General features: G+C 39.1%; 1 protein-coding gene across 1 annotated transcript in view; it reads left to right on the top strand.

Annotated features, from left to right (window-relative positions):
* The window catches only part of LOC120545851 (collagen alpha-1(V) chain-like), a 110048-nt gene that overhangs the window by 75078 nt on the left and 14910 nt on the right, over positions 1-20060 (top strand). The window contains exons 8-30 of the mRNA XM_039780472.1: positions 618-662; positions 994-1113; positions 4551-4589; positions 4679-4732; positions 4863-4916; positions 8112-8219; positions 8339-8392; positions 8989-9042; positions 9210-9254; positions 9858-9911; positions 10771-10815; positions 11047-11100; positions 11530-11574; positions 11669-11722; positions 11842-11886; positions 13233-13286; positions 13768-13812; positions 13889-13942; positions 16215-16322; positions 16765-16818; positions 17530-17583; positions 17784-17828; positions 18027-18080. Coding sequence (XP_039636406.1) covers positions 618-662; positions 994-1113; positions 4551-4589; positions 4679-4732; positions 4863-4916; positions 8112-8219; positions 8339-8392; positions 8989-9042; positions 9210-9254; positions 9858-9911; positions 10771-10815; positions 11047-11100; positions 11530-11574; positions 11669-11722; positions 11842-11886; positions 13233-13286; positions 13768-13812; positions 13889-13942; positions 16215-16322; positions 16765-16818; positions 17530-17583; positions 17784-17828; positions 18027-18080 — 1338 coding nt within the window. The remainder of the gene's footprint in view (positions 1-617; positions 663-993; positions 1114-4550; positions 4590-4678; positions 4733-4862; positions 4917-8111; positions 8220-8338; positions 8393-8988; positions 9043-9209; positions 9255-9857; positions 9912-10770; positions 10816-11046; positions 11101-11529; positions 11575-11668; positions 11723-11841; positions 11887-13232; positions 13287-13767; positions 13813-13888; positions 13943-16214; positions 16323-16764; positions 16819-17529; positions 17584-17783; positions 17829-18026; positions 18081-20060) is intronic.

Here is a 20060-nt window from a genome sequence, read left to right on the forward strand (position 1 = left end):
CTCTTTTTTGCACCATTACTATTGGTTTTAATGTGCTTTTATAAGTACTACCCCATACCACAGAACAATAATGTAAATAGGGCAAGATTAGAGAACAGTATAAAGTATGCTATAAGTAAGACATTGACAGTTTTAAAAAGAAGCACGTACTCTATACATTAAACTAATACTGATGTCCAAATACCGCACTGAGTACTCATGCCCATCCCTAGTAAAGATGTAGTGACATTTATTATTGGATTTATAAAAAAATTCAGATCCCACAGGAAGTTGCACTTAAAAGGACACAATACATCAAGGATCCACACATAATCCACAATAAATAATTACTGTATATCTCAATACTTTTAAGCCATAACATCTTAGTTTCTTATAGACATTTAAGGTGTTGTGAGTGAGACCTAAAAATTAGTCTTTTGCTTTTCAACAGGCAGTCAAATGGGCCACAAACTGTGAGGTTTGACAAGGATCTGGTGCTGTCAGTTTTACAGTTTGAGCAATGGTTTACTTGTGGTTTGGTGTTCTACTTCAATATGTATACATTTTTTATTTTGAAGGGTTGTTTTTCCTCTATCGTTTTGATCCTGTTTTATTAAGAGTTGTTACTTGTTTGGCAGGGCTGTCCTGGTGAGGCTGGCCCGCCTGGGTTTAAAGGTGATAAGGTAAGAGAAGCTTGTTTAGGAAATAACCTATGATGATGTGGTACTGTAAGTTAGTCCACTTGACTAATTTTTCAGGATTTAAGTACACCTCTGTTCTGTGCACCTAAGGCTATATCTTGTTTTAAAGCTCAGCTTCCCTTTCAACATTATAACTACTGCTATAAAAAAACGCCTGTCCCTTCCTCCATTAAGCCTGTGTAGATTATTTATGCCTGACCCCAATTATTGCATCAAATCACTTCTAAGATGCTAAAAAACAAGGCTGTTTAAGTATTCGATATAAATTGATTTGTCTTGCATAAACATACCACTTCCTTTACATCTCTCATAGGGTAAGCTTGGCCCTGAAGGGCGTCCAGGAAAAACGGGGAAGCCAGGACCTCCTGGACCGCCAGGTTTACCAACCCTCTACCTGTGGAAGAACACAGCGGAGGAATGGGCTGCCTTTCAGGTAAGATGGTGACCACAACGTACTCCTTTTGTTCAGTGCAGTATTTACAGTAAGTTAGTTTTTCTCTCATCTCTTATCTTAATTTCTCTCCTACTTATTTATGGTTAGGATGACCACTAGACATTGTTACAGTAGAGATAAAATGTTTCTAGACAGACCGTCTGGTCCACCCCCTTGCAAACTGCCATCTACTTCTAAATTTAACCCTAAGTTCTGAAGAAACAGACCCTCTAAGGGGACTTCCCACTGGCAGCTTATGCTCAGCATGACCCTTGTGCTTTCAGTAAGGTATGTTGGCTACAATGTGGACCAAAGCTCCTGTCCCAAACATAATGGCTCTTTCATCTGTACCTCTATAATATTTTACAATCCAACAATAAAGATAACATCTGAACATGTACACTCATAAATATTAGTCATAAAGATAGCTACTAAGGCTGTCGCTATTTGGATTTTTTTTATTGAAAATCAATCAAAATGATCTTTCAATTTCAACTATCGAAATCAAAAGCAGGATCAGCGATTCCCCCAGTATTTTTTCTTCTTCCCCCCCCTGCCTACTTGGGCACATTCAAAGAAATACACAACAACAACAGACACAACGTAGCTTACTGGCTGGCAGCATGCGTTCAATTGCATCTTAACACTGAAAAGCTCAAACTCTTGTTTACAAAGTACCCTTCTGCCAAGCTCTTATTGTGACATTTCTGTCCTTGGAAAAAAATGATTTAAAATGAAAATGTAATCAAATTGTGACCTTAAAATCAGCTAAACCTAAAAATGTGAGAACGGCCAATGCAGAGACAGGTTTAACCTAGCTTAACACAAAGACTGGATACAGAAAGGCTGGTAGCCTGGCTCTGTCAAGTGATTTCCAACAACTAAGCTGTCAGATATTAGGATTTAACAAGCAACTAGCATACCAATTGGGTCTCTTTACTGACCAACAACCAGTGGGCACTTGAGACCACACGTATCTCAGAAGTTCTCAGAGAAAAACCCAGGTGTTTCTTAAATGTCAAAGGGGCTAACATGCTAACAAGATATATAACTTTAAAATACTTATCATTTTGGAGTTGTTAGAAAATGTTTTTTCCCGCTTTTGAAGGAGGCAAACTGTTTTCCCATGCCTGCGGTTTATGGGTTAAGCTCTGCTAAACACATCCTGGACTAATAGCGGGTGCGACTCGTGAGCACTTTGTGAGTTTATACAGTATGCAGAGAAGTGCAAAAGACCGGTCCAAAGTCTGCACTTCTTTTTCTGGAACTCGTATTTCTTTCAGAGGAGTTTGTTCAATAAATCCATACTTTTAGATCCAATATTGAAGGCTTTTGTCCATATTTTATTCATTTTCGGTCCTTTTATTGTCATTAGCTGTGATGCTAAAACTGTTTTTGCTTTCCCATGATGCTTTTGAAAGTTTTTGACCAATCAGAGGAGTTGCTTTCAAGGCCCGTGAAATAAAGTGGGAGAAATACATATTTGACCAACCCACAATGCTGCAAATATTTTTTTACAGAATAGTATGGAATTAAATACAGTTAAATAATAGTATGACCATTAAATGGCTGAAGCTAAATATAAATTTTACTAATACTGAAACAACAGATTTGATTAATGTGGTGCAAAATAACTGAACTTGTTGAGATATGTAGAGCATGTTGTATTGCTCTTTAAATGAATGTGAAACAGCCTATTTGGGCATACATGTCCCGGGACCTCCCTAGATAGTTGGAGTCAACTTCCGTGTTTTGGTACAGCTGGTTTTTACACCTGATACAAACCATATGGGAGAACACATGAACTGTAATGACCACATTTTCAAGTGGACTTGGGCATGGATGTGTTCACACTTATCAAACGAGCAGGACCTTGGGGTCAACTGTAGGATCCGGGCCCAGGTCCCTAATGTAAAAGCCCCCTTACTGCCTTATATTCCATTATATTATATTATAATCTTGTGTATTTCCGTCACATAAATAAAGGTATTTCCAACATAAATTGGTGCAGAAAAAAAACGTATGCAGAAAATGAAGTGTTTGATGCTGAAAATGTCCTACGCCCCACTTTCATATGTCCCCCCCCCCAAAAAAAAAATTAAAAAAAATAAAATATATATATATATATATATATATATATATATATATATATATACACACAATACAGGCCAAAATTTTGGACACACTTTCTCATTCAATGAGTTTCGTTTTTTTTTTTTTTTTTTTTTTTTATGACTATTTACATTTTAGATTCTCACTGAAGGCATCAAAACTATGAATGAACACATATGGAATTATTTAACAAAAAAGTGTGAAATAACTGAAAACATGTCTTATATTTTAGATTCTTCAAAGTAGTCACCCTTTGCTTTTTTATTAATAAGGGGAAAAATTCCACTAATTAACCCTGACAAAGCACACCTGTGAAGTGAAAACCATTTCAGGTGACTACCTCATGAAGCTCATTGAGAGAACACCAAGGGTTTGCAGCGCTATCAAAAAAAGCAAAGGGTGGCTACTTTGAGGAATCTAAAATATAAGACATTTCGCACTTTTTTGTTAAGTATATAATTCCATATGTGTTCATTCATAGTTTTGATGCCTTCAGTGAGAATCTACAATGTAAATGGTCATGAAAATAAAGGAAACACATTGAATGAGAAGGTGTGTCCAAACTTTTGGCCTGTACTATATATATATATATATATATATATATATATATATATATATATATATATATATATATATATATATATATATATATATATATAGCCCTTGTATCTATCTGTTATCCTTTTTATAAGCCATCACATTTCCTAGTGTTCTTTTAAAACATCCTTGCAGTTAAATTACCCAGCCAAGAGACTTTTCCTTGCTCTTCTAACCCTTGAGTAATTCACTGTCAGTCACCTAAAAGGAACCCTGGACATCAAATGTTGTTCGAGGCTAAGCCATCTTACCTGGACCCACATGATCCCCACACTATCTGTAAAAGCTCTGACCCTTCAGTTAGAGTGCGTGCAAGCGTATGCTCTGTCCTCATCTGTTTAATCTCTGTGAAGTGGCTGCAGCTGTATGTTATAGAATACACTCACTAGTATGTCAGCATGATGGAGAACGCCGTTTTTGAAAAATGAGAACCGAAATAAAAGTCTGTTAGTAGTTTGTGAAGGCGATTTGTTACTGTATGTGCTTTGAACTTTATGTGGAGAACCTGCAGAGGTTATTCATATAATCTATTCATTCTGAATGAGGGTAGGCAAAGATAGATTTTTAACTACAGAGACTGAAGTTTGGGAGAAGAAGGAGGAATTTAAGTTATTTGATTGCAAATGAGGATTGGTATCATCCATGTACTCTTTTTACATCCTTTTATGCAATTGTCTCTGTTTGTTCTGGATCTGTAACTTATCCTGTGTGTTTCCATTCTCCTGTAGCAAACCAATTTCTACCAGTTACTTCATGCTGGTTGGCCTGTAAGTATGCTTTTACAATTAATATCCTTTTTGTTAGGATTTAGTTGTTCTGTTCGTTCCTGCTGACCTGAGGCTGGTTTCTTCTTCAGAGTAAAGAAGGCCCTCCAGGACCACCTGGAGAGATGGGCAAGCCCGGCATACAGGTTGAAGATCCACTCACAATTATGAATGCAAATGATGAACCTGAATATGTCACATTAAAAACATTCTGTCTATGTTGAGTAATTCGGAATTGGTGAATGGTTTTTATTTTCTTCTGCTCATCTTTCTCAGGGACCACCTGGTTACGCTGGGGAGCGAGGACGACCGGGGATGCCAGGAGAGATGGTAAGCACCCAAACCATGACTTTCTTATCCAGAAAGAAACTTTGTCAGTGTAGTTAGTCTCATAGGTTTCTGAGATGCTTCAAAACCTCAAATTTGCCAGATATCTGTCTTTGTAGATTCAGAATATGTAATTTTGGGGTAGCCAGTTGCTGCCTGGGGGAAACGGACACTGCTAAATGTGATAGCCTGAAAGGCCTGTCAATCAAGGCAAGCCCAAAAACATCTCTTAATGTAAAATCTCCCCATGGCTTTTAATTTTCCTCTTAAATGTCTTGAGTTTCTTAAAATTTTTATTGAGCTAAAATAGTCAAAATAAAAATCCACGTTCATTTTATGGTGGTACAATGACCGCAAATGGAAATACTGTTGCTATTTTGGGCATCATTTTATGTTAATTTCCACTTAATTAAATCAGATATTTTTGGTGTCATACTGTAGGAAACTTTGGGATGTTGATCAAAGTTTAAATTTAATTTCTGTGGGCTTGAACCATGCCTGCCCATACAATATGAGTTTGTAAAAATAGATCCACCGGTGGATCCAGTGTTGAGTTAAATCAAGTGTTATATAGCTGGTGGAGCAGAGTGAGTGTGGTTAAAGGGAGTGGGTGTTTGGAAACCCTCATGCACGGAACTCCATATGATGTAACCATTCTCATATTGAGAGAATAAACAATAAAAGTAATTTTATTGCCAAATTTAAGACGTTCCACATTTATTTCTAAATTTGATTATGCTGAGCTGTAGTTGATCCAGTTTTCTCAATTCATCTTGTGTTCTTTCATGAGTTCTCTCACTGAGACCTCCCTTCTTGTCATTTAATCACATCAAATTTGAAAAACCTTTTGACTTCATTTGTTTGGGTGAACAGCTTGTAAAGGTAAATTCAATTGCGTGACATCAATCTCCAAAACCATCTTAAAGTACATTAACATGTGTCCTAGAAGTCCACTGTGGCCATATGGAAACCTAGAGCCTATTGCCATATATTCTGTGAGGTCTCAGATGGGTAATGAGTGGGTACCGAGGTCCAAACAGTGTGGTTTGGGATAGTTGGAAACACTGGTGTGTACAGTGCAACAGCCTTTGGTGTCTGCTATGTTTAGATCTCGTGTGGCAGAGAATATGGATCAACGGTTTGTGTTTGAGTCACTGTACAGCCTCCATGAATGAAAACACATTTCTATTTGTGCAGAATTAAGCAGAGGTGATCATGTCGATGATGTCACTTTGTTGTCTGTCAGTACTGATGTACACACGTTGAATGCGTGTAATCATTTGTTGGGTTGTGTGATGCCTGTGTAGTCTAGGCCAAGTGGTTTTCAACCTTGTCCAGGCTCTGGACAGCACAAGATAAATCTCAGGGTTTGCACGGTGATTAATGGCAAAGAAAGCCAGAATAATTATGTTTGTTTTACAACTATGCTCTAATTTTAGTTTTTTATTCTTGTGAATCGATAGATAATCTAATGTTAGCTGCACTGGCCTCTTAAAAAGATTCAAATCAATCAATCAATCCCCAAATGCTCTTTTGTGAAGGAGGTTGAAAACAACTCACTGGTCTAGACAATGGTTAACCCTCTGATGCATGAATTATGAAAGCCTGAGTCAAAAAATGTTTTAATGTGTTTTTACTCTTTTTAGGGCATGAAAAAAACAAATATTCACTTTTTTTTCAAAAATAAGATTTTTTTCAGAAAGTTACAGACTCCAAAAACTAACATAAATATACCCAAAATGCACTGAATCGCAACCAATATAGTCATCATAAAAGATGAATCAACCACATGACTTGTGTTGGAAAATATACTTAGCAATGCATGACGTCCACTTCATTGGACACATGGTTAATCGCAATTTACTACTTATTTGAAATAAAATTTTCAAAACTAAAAGAATAATATTGTTCCTTTTATATATTCCTGCATATCATCAAATTTTGTTTTACCTCTACGGTTCTCCTGGTATAGAAGGTCACCTTGAAATCCTTTTATGATATTTTATAGACTGAATGGTGAATCAAATTATTAATGAAAATAATTGTCAGTTGTCTGTAAAAGTGACTGTAGTAGGGTGATTGTGAAAAAGAGCACATTGCATGAAGTGAAATAACCCTACTGTAGTTAAATATAGGTTAAAAAACTCAGTCGTAATATATATATATATATTTTTATATCTCCAAGTGAGGAACTTTATTTCTTTTATGCAAAACCAATCAGTCGGGATTCCTGCACTCTCACCCTTAGAAATAATTATATCAAACGATTCCAATGAGATGGTTTGATTTCATCAATATATAACTGGCTTGCATCTGACTCTAGAGACATATCACTAGTAAGACTTGAGACATGGAGGGCAGACTTAAAAGAGAACATTTCAGAAAACGATAGGAAGAAAACTTGTGACGCATTACAGAAAAAAACAGCAAACTCTAATTTAAAGCTACTCCGATGTAATTGGCTGATGCAGACATACACAACTCCTGTTAAATTGAATAAATACAACAGTAATATACCTGACCTTTGTTTTAAATGCAATGAGCCTAAAGGGACATTTATGCACTGTGTCTGGCAGTGTGACAAAATTAAACTCAAGATCAATAAAACTTTGTTCATTTTGTCTGTGAACATTCCACTTGATGATTTTGCTGCACTTGTATGTTTCCAACAAATCTGAATCTGATCTTTTGCAAATTGTATTTGCAATAAAAAAAAAAAATAATAATAATACTCAGTCATCTTGCCAGTAACGCCATGTGTAACACCGTATCCATCAACCATCATCCTCCGCAGCTTTGAGTATAACACTGTCCACGGCCAGCACAGGTGGTGGAGCCATTCCCTGTGAATATGTCCATGTTTCCCTCCTGTCTGCAGGAAGAGTTATTGCAGGCCACCGTCCTCTCGACAGTGTGTTATTCAGGTGATGCCTTGTCTGTGTGATAAATGGCTCCACTGAGTGGTGGAGAGGCTCAGTGTCTTCACGGTGCAAACCTATAATTTATAATGTAGCTTTCCCAGTGTGAAGCCCACCACAGCTGCAGAGTGTTGCGATGTCACACTTTTTTTTGTTTTACTTTTGTTATTTCTCGGTTGTTGTGTTAGGGTATCTTAGAACGATGTCATCGCTATTCGCTAACAGGCTGACAGGGAAGCAGTCAGCATCAACAGAGGTGATACTTTATGTTGTCTTATAGGGCGAGCGGGGTCTCCGGGGCCTTCCAGGACGAGCCGGGGCCCCAGGGAGAGACGGGGAAAATGGAGAAGATGGTCAGCCCGGGTCACCTGGTGATCCTGGAACGCCGGTGAGCACATTCTGCACACTAGTTAAACAGCGCACGTGCAGCATAAGTGTGTTTATAGTTGGTAAATAATGTGGTTTTGATGGTTGAAATGTTTCCATCTTGTCTCTGATTGACATCAGGGCCTGTGGGGATACAGAGGAGAACGAGGGTCCGAAGGGGAAAAAGGTGATGAGGTGAGGAATAAAATGGCACAGCTGCTTTAGTAGGGACAAGCAGTCAGTAATTCTAGATTTACTGTTTGTGAAATTGGAGCCTAGAATGAATGGATCTACTGTATGCAGTGTGAGCCACAGTTCATCTTTCTGCCGTGTTTTAAACATGCAGTACTTGGACTGATATCTATAACCTTCTTTTTGGTAAGTTTTACATATGAGTAGCTGAAACTTGTATCCATTTTCAGCTGACTGGTTCTAATTAGGCCTGGCTATCATTTGAAGTCTTTTTGATACTAGTGACAAAACCGTACTAAGTTATGGTACCCATACCAAAATGACAGTATTTTTCCATACCGTTCTTGAAGAAATATTATCATACTTTTCTACGAAACCCTTTTTTCATTTAACAAAAGAAAGTTCTCAAATGTTAAATCTTGTCAGCATTGCAGCCATACAATGATGATGTGATAATGCCCTTGTAGGATAACACATGACCTCCATGTTCTGAAACCTGTCGCTTATGTGAAATTGATTGCCACTCATGTTTGCAGGGTGAAGCAAGCTAATAATGACTGTTACACTGCAGATACGGTTTTGTTTCTCTACCTCTCCAGGGTCTCATAGGCCTCAAGGGACCAAGAGGAGAAATTGGTGAACCTGGTGAGAAGGTACTCATTGGTGCAATTTAATTATCATCCATCCTGAATATTTAAATAGAAATGCACTGGGTTGTTTTTAAACAGAGAGACCATACTGCATCTAGCAGTTTTTTTTTTTAACCATACGATATAGTGTAACGATTTTGGACTTTGTGTTTTTTTTTTTCTTTGTTTAGGGCTCTACTGGTTTACTGGGCCCACCTGGTCCTGTCGGACCACCGGTGAGTTTCTTGTACCCTTCCTGTTAAGTTTCTTTCTGTAAGTGCAGCAAACCAGGAATTTCTGCAGGGATATTACATTATAGTCTGAACCCTTGGAAAGAAAGTAGGTGGTTCATAAACCAGGAGCAGTTCTCTTTTCTCTGTGACGTTAAGCTGCTTATACATTAGGAACATTTTGTGTACAATGTGCTGGACAAGGTGCCAGCACATTACAGAATCAATTAAAAACAATAAGAATAACGTAACAGCTGTGCTTGTTCAACACATTTCTTACACATCCAACTGGTGTACAATAAGAACACAACAATCAATCAGCTTTTGTGAAAGAAAGACCTGCGCCTCTGAATCCTTTTTAATCCCTAATCCAGTCCCTCTTTGAACTTGGAGTCCCAGGCAGCGAGGCGCTGACTCCAGCCTGTTCTCGGGTTTACTTTGATTCTACTTGGCATGAAATCAGAAACTCTGCCTCATAGTTTTAACACAGACACTCTGACCAGTAGGACATAATCAGTTTGATTAATCCTAGCTTTGAATACAGCGTTTTATATGTATTTTAATATGTTGTTGTAAAGTTGACATTGAATACTTGAATCTTCTCTGCAGGGGCCTCAGGGGAACCGAGGGGGCCAAGGGCCAGAGGGGCCCCATGGGCCTGATGTGAGTGATGCACTGTCCGACTATAGCTGCTCAGGAAGTTGTTCTTGAGCTCTCTTGTTTTGTTGCTTTGCACTATTGGGAATGCTTCTTCTATAAGTGAATGTTGTTATCATGCCTGTCAGACTGGTTCACCACTGCGTCACTATGTTGCCATGTGGTGATATTGACAGTACAGTTGAAACTGAGAGTAGGGTCAGGGGAACGTTCGTTCACAGTTAATTTCCAAAGGGGCGCCACTCAAATGCCTCTGGGCACAATTGGATAGTCCTTCAACCAATCAGACCAAAGATCTGTGTGACGTAGCAGCGACAGCGGCATCAACGGGTTGCTGCGCTTCGATGTTGAATGTAAACAAAAAGCTGCTCGCCGTCGCTGCTCTATCAGCATTGTGTAAAGCCCATCTCAACGGTTGTGATTGGTGGCTCGATTTGGAAACATTGGAAATGGGCTTGAATGGGCTCTTGGCCAGACTGACTTGCAGAGCTAATCTCAAATTTGCCAGAAGTTCGTCAGGGTCTTCCCAGGCTAACAGGCTTTGGCCATAGAATACATTTAGCAGCATGAGCAATTTGATGAATTTTAAGAAATGTGTTAGACATTCATCTATTCATCCATTTTCTAAACCGTTTTACAGCATGCTTTGAGCAGGAAGTGGCAGAAATCTGGTGCGTTTTTGCAGCTATATCAATTGGTGATGTGAATGAAGGTTGAGAATTACCTGCTGCCTATAGTTAATAGACTGAATTAGGCAGGAGTGGTTAATGCCTGATTATTATAGTTGGATTCATTGTGAGAGATTCTGAACCGATGGACAGTGTGTAAGACATCACTCATGCTGCTGTGAACCTGTTGTCACCAGGGTGAGAGGGGACTGGACGGCCCTCCAGGTCTGCCAGGGCCGACGGTGAGCACACAGTTTTGATGACAAAATATTTGTCTGTTAGGGTCAATTATGAATACATGTATGATGTATGATGTGTGTGTGTGTGTGTGTGTGTGTGTGTGTGTGTGTGTGTGTGTGTGTGTGTGTGTGTGTGTGTGTGTGTGTGTGTGTGTGTGTGTGTGTGTGTGTGTGTGTGTGTGTGTGTGTGTGTGTGTGTGTGTGTGTGTGTGTGTGTGTGTGTGTGTCTCACAGGGCGCAGCAGGTATCACAGGAAGAGTTGGCGATCAAGGAGTTAATGGCTCAAGGGTAAGATTACACCCCAACAACTTAGTAATAATGGTAAAGGTGGGTTTTTTTGTAAGTAAGTAATGATTTCTTACCTTTTTCAGTTAATCGAGTATTAGTCAGACTGTTAAATGTTAAACAACAGTGACAATTGTCCACCTCCAAATTTCTAGCCCAAGGTACCATCCTCAAATAGCTTGTTTTGTCCAAACAACACTCCAAAAGCCCCAAAGATATTCTCACATTGCAGAAGCTGGAACCAATGAAATGATCAATGGATTATCAAAATTGCTTTCTATAGAGTAGAAACTGTGATGTGTAAAATGAAATGAAGCAAATGTAATTTTATTGATTTCATACTTCATGCCTGGAAAGTTTCATAGACCTCAAACAGTGTGTTAGTTTGCAGGCTAGTTCCTTTGTGTATAAATGGTTTATTGTTTCTTTCAGGGAGACATGGGACCTGCTGGCAGTGTCGGTCCCAAAGGCCCACAGGTATACATTTTGTTTGGCTCTACATATGCTGCAGTGATTCAACTTGCTGGGCATGTTTAGAGACTGTTCGGCACCTTCTTTTTCTTTTGACTAGGGGCCTCCAGGTTTAGAGGGACAGATGGGACCTCCAGGACTCAGAGGACCCCAAGTGAGTAGAGTTCAAGGCAAGACTGTTAATGTGGAATTTGGACTCGTTGGGCTTCTGCTTCATTCACTCTGCAGCCAGTAAAGTGCAGGAGGTTAAAATCAATGTGCTCATCCTGACAGGGACATCCAGGACTGATCGGTGCTCCTGGACCTAAAGGAGATCCTGTAAGTTTGTTCTCATCAAGTTCATTTTGTTCCCATTTTTTTTTCTTCATTTGTTTTCTAAACCAAACCTCCAACAAGTACACAGGAGATTGAAATACAACTTAAACAGAGCTGCACACAGTATAAGTCATACCAGAACCTCTAGTGTGAAGTGTTCAGGTTTACCCTTCTTAGCCTGATCTGCCAAAGATGTCATGGTTTCAGCCAGTTTGTCAGTTTGTTGGTTGGTTTGTGTTGGTTTCATGCCTCACCTGAAGCAGTTCCTTTTCTCTTCATTGTCCCGCAAATACTGGAAACCGCTATTAACGAGTTGTTTCAACTAACTAAGAAATATGTTAACTCAATGTTTCTACATTGAGTTAAAGCTGCAGTGGGTAGAAAGCAAAAAATGGCAGAATTTGAAGTAGACTGAAACTTCTTCCTGCAGCTCTCCCTCTCCCCTCTTTGTCACACTGGCAGTGTATGTGTAAAACAGGAACATCAATAGGAGCTCTCTCGCTCTCTGTCTCTCTCTCTCTCTCTCTCTCTCTCTCTCTCTCTCTCTCTCTCTCTCTCTCTCTCTCTCTCTCTCTCTGAAATGACCTGTGATTGACCAAAGTCTCCTCTCACATCTAGATTTTCTGAAGCCTGAATACAAAGCCAATTGGAGGTGCAGAAGTCTAGTTTTCTCTCAGACCACTTGAATTACAATGACGCCAAAAATAAAGTGCCTACCACAGCTTTAAAGCTAACGCACACACTGAAAAACGGGAGAACGACTACCCAGTGCTGGAATTTGGACCATTTGAGGAGCATGTGAATGCACCATTGGCCACTCTAGTTTCAGTTGTGAAGGAGTGGAATTAAAATCAGTTTATTTTGCATGCATGACTCAGGGAAAAATGTGAGGTGGAAGTAAAGTTGAATGAATCCTCAACATACATTTAATGCAATCAACTGTCAGGTCAGCAAAGATTTATTCAGACTGCAAAATGAAATGTTAAGAACAACAGATTTTTGACAGTCAATGTTTAAGAAAACATCTATCTCGCTATCAAGTTCAGTGTCCTTGTAGTGGGAGAGCCTTGTCTTTTTTATGCCGCTCAAGTAAAGTTTTTTTTTTTTTTTCCCCATCATGATTATGTTATTTTAGTTCTATAATACCGCAGTTCATTTAGTGCTTCGGAAAGGAACATGATAAGCATGATGTACTGTATATTCTACAGACAAGGTTAATGTGCAGGTCCAAAGTAATATATCAAAATGTAAAGACTGCTGATAGTGTAAGTCTGACCATCTACAGAAAATACAGTATTGTATTCCTCTTTTGACTTCTGCCTTGTTTCTTTTCTTTTTGTTCCCATCAGGGGCCTGTGGGGCCCCTGGGTGCCCGAGGGGATCCCGGCTTTGAGGGGCCCACGGTGAGTTGCACTTGGACTTATTCACCAGGGTATTGCATCATCACATCTACTGTACAGTAGGAACACACATTGTCTGAACAGACTCGACGTAGGTAAGCAGCTGTGAATGCACTGCACTCTGTTGCTAGACAGCGCGCTGCAGCCTCACACTGCCATCTCCTGGTTGGAGTGTCTCAGTGGCTCAGGACATGGTGCTGACACTGATGTAAGACAAATGTCAGAGAAATCTGACTATGAAGTCGAATCAAATTCTCTGTTGGCTTCACTGTAGTGCAACCAATTCCACAGATTTCATCTGTATTCCCTTAGAAGTCCTTCAGAATAACTTGCATCTTTACTAGCCATTTCATCTTTAATTTATCTTTTTTATTATAATAAATAGATGTGATCCTTTCAATTGTCTGCACTTTGAATAATTTGCTTCTAAATCTCCCATCATCATCATCATCATCATCATCATCCTTTTTGGGTTTATTTACAGGGTGCTGCAGGGAGACCAGGTCCTATTGGTTTTCCCGGGCTAACGGTGGGTGCTCATTATATATATGTACAGGCATATTTACTGAAGACATTATTGGCTTTGACCCTTTTCTTCTTCACAGGGTAACAGGGGACCAGATGGGGACAAGGGGGATCCAGGACCTAAAGGCGACAAAGTAGGAGCCAGCAAGTTCCTGTTCACTCAATAACACTCAAAGAGAATAATACAATGTACTTAAAGGAATAGTTGAACATTTTGGAAAATATGGTTATTTGCTTTCGAGAGCTACATGAGAGGCTAGATACCTATCTCATGTCTGTATGGATAATACGTATGTAGCTACAGTGAGTGGCTGGTTAGCTTAGCTTAGCACAAAGACTGGAAATGGGGGCAAACAACTAGTCATGGCTCTGTCCAAAAGGTATTAACTCCACCCACCAGCACCTCTAAAGCTCGCTAGTTAACATGTTTTTTCTTTGTTTAATGTGTACATAATCCAAACTACTCTTACTCACTCTAACCCTCTCTTCCTTTTTTTCTGTGAGTTTTGTTCGTATGAGTATGACAAGTCGGATTCACCAATCTATCTTATCTGAACAAACTTACTGTAAATCACTTGTTTAATTGACAAAAAGGTTACCAAAGAGTAGAAGAAAAGATTTCTCCCAGCAGAGCTTTAAGTTTCACAAATCGGCAAACACATTTAGCAGTGTCAGAACTTAACGTCCCAGAGAACCTGAAATAATTAGAAAATATTTATAGAACAGCTGCCAACGATGTGTGATCAGAGCAGTGCTGCTGTGACAGACATAAAGAGGGAATGGTTTGACATTAGGTGAGATGTTAAAAAGCAAGTGACCAATGTGAGAGGCGTTCGTGGAGGCAAAGAACAATGAACAAAGAGCTGCATAAAGACACTGAGGCAGCTGAGAGAAACTGACTGAAACTGACGTTCCTGTGCCGAAATATGCCAATAAAATCTATACAACCATCTCAGTAAATTGGCAAGCCATCATGATAATTATCTGGTGAACAGAATAATGATTTTGCATCCAAGTTTGTCTTTAGTTTAGTTATATTCATCTCATATTTAAACTCCAAATGAATTTAGATTAAGGCATCATGATTTCAGATCAAATTAGTGTTTTTGCCCAGAGGAGAAAGGCGGACTGTCTTTGCGTGACTTGTGAGTGACAGGTCTGAACCACTCATGAATTTTGTTCATACGAGAGGTTCTTGCATAATGCAAAATGGTTTCACTGGGGTAATGTGTAGGAAATGTGCGGGGCTATTTCTTGACAGGGCACAGTCACTTCCTAGAGTCTCTGCTGCTTGCCTGGCAACAAGACACTCACAGTGACAACAAGATTGTCACTGTGATAGCAAATAAGCAAATAAGCATATTTCTCGAAATACAAAACTACTAATTTAAAGTGGCTATATGTAACTTTCAGTTTGTGTTGATTTCAGCAGCCCCTTTGGACAAAAGCAGTAGAGTTTTTACCACACTTGCTGTTGTAAAGGTCTAGGAGTTAGCGTTACGGGGAGGTCATATAGTCGTCATGAATATTTTGCTCAGACAGAAAATCATTCATTTATAATAAGAGAATACGTTACAGAAGCATTGTTGCATTTCAAGTGTTGCATACGGTAACTTAGCCTACTCTCGATGTCTCATGAGCTAAACCGGGTAACATTATCACTGTCACTGTGTCACGAGCCAGAGCATTAAGACACGGTTGTAGCAACCAATGTAATAATAACTTAGATTAATATTGCACATTGTAAAGTTACTTTATGAATGAAATAGACATATAACATACCTGAGGGTCAATTCTGGGACGTTTTTGAATCCTTTACAATCCTGTAATTGTCTCCTTCTGCCCGACCGAGTGTAACTCTGTTTCGCCCGTTGTCTGTCACTTTCCCTGTCAGCTTTTATGTTCTTCGTTTAATTTCTTCTTTTTTCTGTGATGGCCCTGCCCCACTATCAGCCATAATTACAGTAGAGAACTTCTAAAATAACATTAGAATACAATTAGGCATACATAAAGAAATCTCCTGCTACCTTTTACCTGGCTCCGATGGCTGGATATAGCGGATATATAATATATAATATAATGGATATAACGGGCTTTTCCGGTGTTACAGCGAAATCTGTGACCCTTCAAAATGTCTTACTGTAGCGCCGTCTACCTGCCGTAAATAATTTTATGACTTTGCGGGGAAAAATTGGACCTGGGCAGAGTCATTAATAAAAACTATGAAAAAAAAGCGTTCTTTTCACTGTTACTCTTGTTTGCCGTTACAGGTCCTTTATGATCATCAGATTAAAAATTACAGTTTCAGAAACATAGAAAAAGTCACTTTAATGACCCATGTATGATTCAGAAAAGTCCCTGTGTCTTTTCATAGTAAGAAAATGTTCCGTTTGGTTTTTATCTCAGGGTATTCTGGGGGCAGCAGGTATTAGGGGTCCTCAGGGAGAGAGGGGCCCCACCGGCTCCCCAGGTTTTGCAGGCACCGAGGGCCGGCCTGGCCCCAAAGGCACTGAGGTACAGTGGAGAGCACTGTTAACTGTTTCTTTTTCTTTCTTTTTTGTAACTGATTTACATCAGTAGCTGTGTAGAATGAATGTTTTCTGATAAAGAAATACATTATTTCTCAGGTCAAGAATGAACTCTGACCCTTAGTAGACTGTTAAAAGGTCAAGCTTAAAATGCTAATTTTATTTGTTTTCCTAGAAAATATGATTTGTCCTGAAATAAGTCACAGTATTTTTTAAGTGTACGTATATAAACTAATATACGATGGTGGAGTTTAAAACTTTCACGTAAAATGACACTTGTTTTATTTTCTATTAAAAACGTCATAGCCAGATTATTAACCCACAATGTAGCACAGTATTTGCAGCATATTACATGCACTTTCAGCCGGGAGAAAGAAGCTGCCTGGTGAAGGAGATAAGCTTGACTGATTTTATATTTCTTCATCCAGGGCACAAATGGAGAAACTGGTCCTCAGGGAAAACAGGGCAGCAGTGGGTTAAAGGTCAGTGATGATTTGTGCGTCTGAACACCACAAAATGTCTGATGACTTCATATGTTGTTCCAAACGTCAGATTTAACTGTGAAACGTTAGAGCCTCCAGTGGCTTCCTGCATGTGAATTTAACAATCCAATATTGTGAAGTGAATCAACAACTTTTGACTGCAATAACAGGAATATAACGCGCTCCCGATTCTGCACTTGGTCAGCAATATATAGTGATGTGTCATCCATTCTGAGGGATTCTAGATCTCTGCTATATTAAGGTCTAAAATGAATAGGGATATAAAATGATTCCCTCTTAAAACATCCAGTGGGATTTTTCACCTTTTCTGGCTTCGGGGGGGAGGAGTGTAGCGTCAGTGACACTTTATATCAATAGCATTATGTATCTGTGAACACAGCAAATGTGTTTATTTGCAAAGGTGACCTAAATGAGGATAAGAAAATCTCCTAGTTGTAAGTAAATCTAAATAATAAGCTTTTTCGGACACAAGGATAACTAAAAATCAGCCCCAGAGTCATCATGTTTGTACATTTAGTAACATTTGAAATATGTAACATAACCTAATCGCATGTAATTTCTGCTTTCAACATAATTTCACCCAGTTTTTAGGTATAAAAATCAAGACAACATCCAAAGTAAAACAAATGAAGGCAGTTTTGTAGATATTGATGCTCAGTCAAAGTCACTAATATCTGAACATCTTTGAAGGGAAACAGGGGACCAGATGGACGTAACGGCAAACCAGGACCCAGAGGGAACAAGGTATTACACATTCTAAATATTTGATGTATACAACACAATACAAACAATATTTCCAAATTGGAACTGGCATACAAAGGCTTCGATCTATTTTAGTTGTCCTGACAAATAGCAAGGCTTTAGCTTTCTGTTGTGTGAGTCGCTTTGTATTCTGCTGGAGTTATTTGATATTGATGCCGCCTTCTCTATTTACTTTTCTCCAGGGCCGGCCTGGACAGAGGGGCCACACTGGCCAACCGGGTCCATCGGTAAACTTAAAGCCTGTCAGAAATCATTTCAAATGTAGTCAACCCTGAATTCTTTAACTCTGGCCATATGTTCAAAATGCTGGTCTTGTTAACAATTCAGATTATTGGTATTACAAGTACAAGGTCTTAAGAGGAGTAAGGTCTTGGTTGTTAATTGATTGTGGGTGTCTGTGTGTGTTTTCGGTTGATCCCTCACAGGGTTTGCCCGGGCCACCTGGACCAGAGGGAGCAGAAGGAAAGCCTGGTACACAGGTTCCCATTCTCTATCATATTTCAATACCCATCACCTTTAAATGTTGTGTCTGTGCGTCCTCTACTTCCTGCCACATACTGTACAAGCATTTCATATTCTGAGAATTATAGTTTTATTATTAATTATTATTATGTGGACTTATTTCACACACATCTCATTAGCCTTCTTGGTTTTAGTCCCCGGTTTGTGTCCTTTTTAGATGGTACAGGGCTAGAACTTCTGATGAGTATAGAGGAAAAGACATCCACACGCTTTACTTCTTTGAAGAAAAGTAAAATGCTTCTCTGAGTGCAAGATGTCCTGGTTGTTGGATGCGAGCTTAAAGGAGTGACATACTGGAGAGACTGCTAAGAAGGAAATGCCCTCAAACTGTCAAAACTGACTCCCAAGTTGAGTTCAGGGAACTCTTATGTTGGAATTGTCGGTTTAGCCAGCAGGAGGCAGTCTTTGTACATGTTCAGCTCCACAGTAAGTTGTGCAGAGTCCATGCTCTATCTCGGTTTCATTTATTCATCACTGTGTTTCATCCATTATTGAAAGAGAGCACTTATCTGGACTGTGGATTTAATTCAAATAGAGGGATACTTTGCAAAACGTTTCCATCTTCATAATTAACAATTAGTTGATTCATTGATTTGCAGATTGATAATAAACAAAAAAAGTATAATTGTAGTAATTTTGATACTTGGTAAATAATTGAAGTCATTTACAAGAAGCAAATTACATCTTCTTAACATTCTCTGGTTCTAGCTTCTCAAATGTGAGGATTTGCTGCTTTTCTTAGTTTGATATAATTTTGTTTGTTGGACAAAATAAGCACTTTTGGAGATATACATGGCCTCTGGGGCCTTGTGATTTTTAAAACTTAAATAATAAAAACAATCGGCAGAATAATGGGGAATAAAAATATTCGTTATTTGCAGCCCTAAATTGGGGTGACTCCGTTTGAAAAAAGTTTGATTGAAATTGATTTTACTTTTGGGCAAATACGCCTAGTCCCGTTCTTGTCTAGGGTTACCTGATAAGATCGATACCACTCTCTTATTTGTCTGGTAAATATGAAGCTACAGCCAGGATACAGTTAGCTTAGCTTAGCATAAAGACAGAGGTTGAACAGAGAGGGGAAAAGCTGGCTTGGCTCTGTCCAAAGGCAACAGAATCCCACTACCAGCACTATAGCTCACTAATAAATCATATCTCGTCATATCTCTGTATAAAACCAGCGTTGTGGTTGTACCATACCTGTCAAGTTTTGGATTTGAAAATAAGGGAAATTTTCCGGTGCCCACCGCGAGCAGTCCCACCCCCCAAACCAAGCTCCAATATCCCTTACATTTTAAGACAGGTGTACAAGAAAGCTAAAATCACCACTTGATGCAGAATGCTGAAAACATTTACAATTTATAACATTGCTTGTCTTTACATTTTCTTTTCATTCCACACATTTTCATTTCATATTGCTTTTCTTTTACAGTTTTTCTTTTCATTTCACATAACTTTTCTTTACTCTTTTAGTGAGTTATTGTACAAATTTGTTGCAGACTTTGCATTCTTTAAGACTGTTTAGGAAGGAGTGTATTAGTGGGCTGGGCCAGAGTGGTTTACATGAGAGTAGAGCGCAGACAGTTCTGTCTAATGTCATCCTATTCTCTGTAACAATATTTAGTACCATGCTAAACACCCTTTCTCAGCTTGCATTGCTATGGGGAATACATAGTAAAGCCTTCATAAGTTTTGGCAGCTGTCGTAGCGTCCATCATCATCTGACCTCACACACTAACCTCGCCACAACTGCCACCTACAGTACCTGTAGTAGGCTACTGCAGGTGGCAGTTGTCGCGAGGCTGGTGACAGAGCTCAGATTGGGAATGGGTTTTTTTCTCTTTTTTTTTTACTCCGCTCGGGCCCGGGGTATTATTATTTTTTAATAACGCAGGTTAAAGTACGGGAGATTTACGGGAAAATACTAATACGGGAGG

The sequence above is a fragment of the Perca fluviatilis genome, chromosome 17, assembly GCF_010015445.1.
Source record: "Perca fluviatilis chromosome 17, GENO_Pfluv_1.0, whole genome shotgun sequence".
NCBI lineage: Eukaryota > Metazoa > Chordata > Actinopteri > Perciformes > Percidae > Perca > Perca fluviatilis.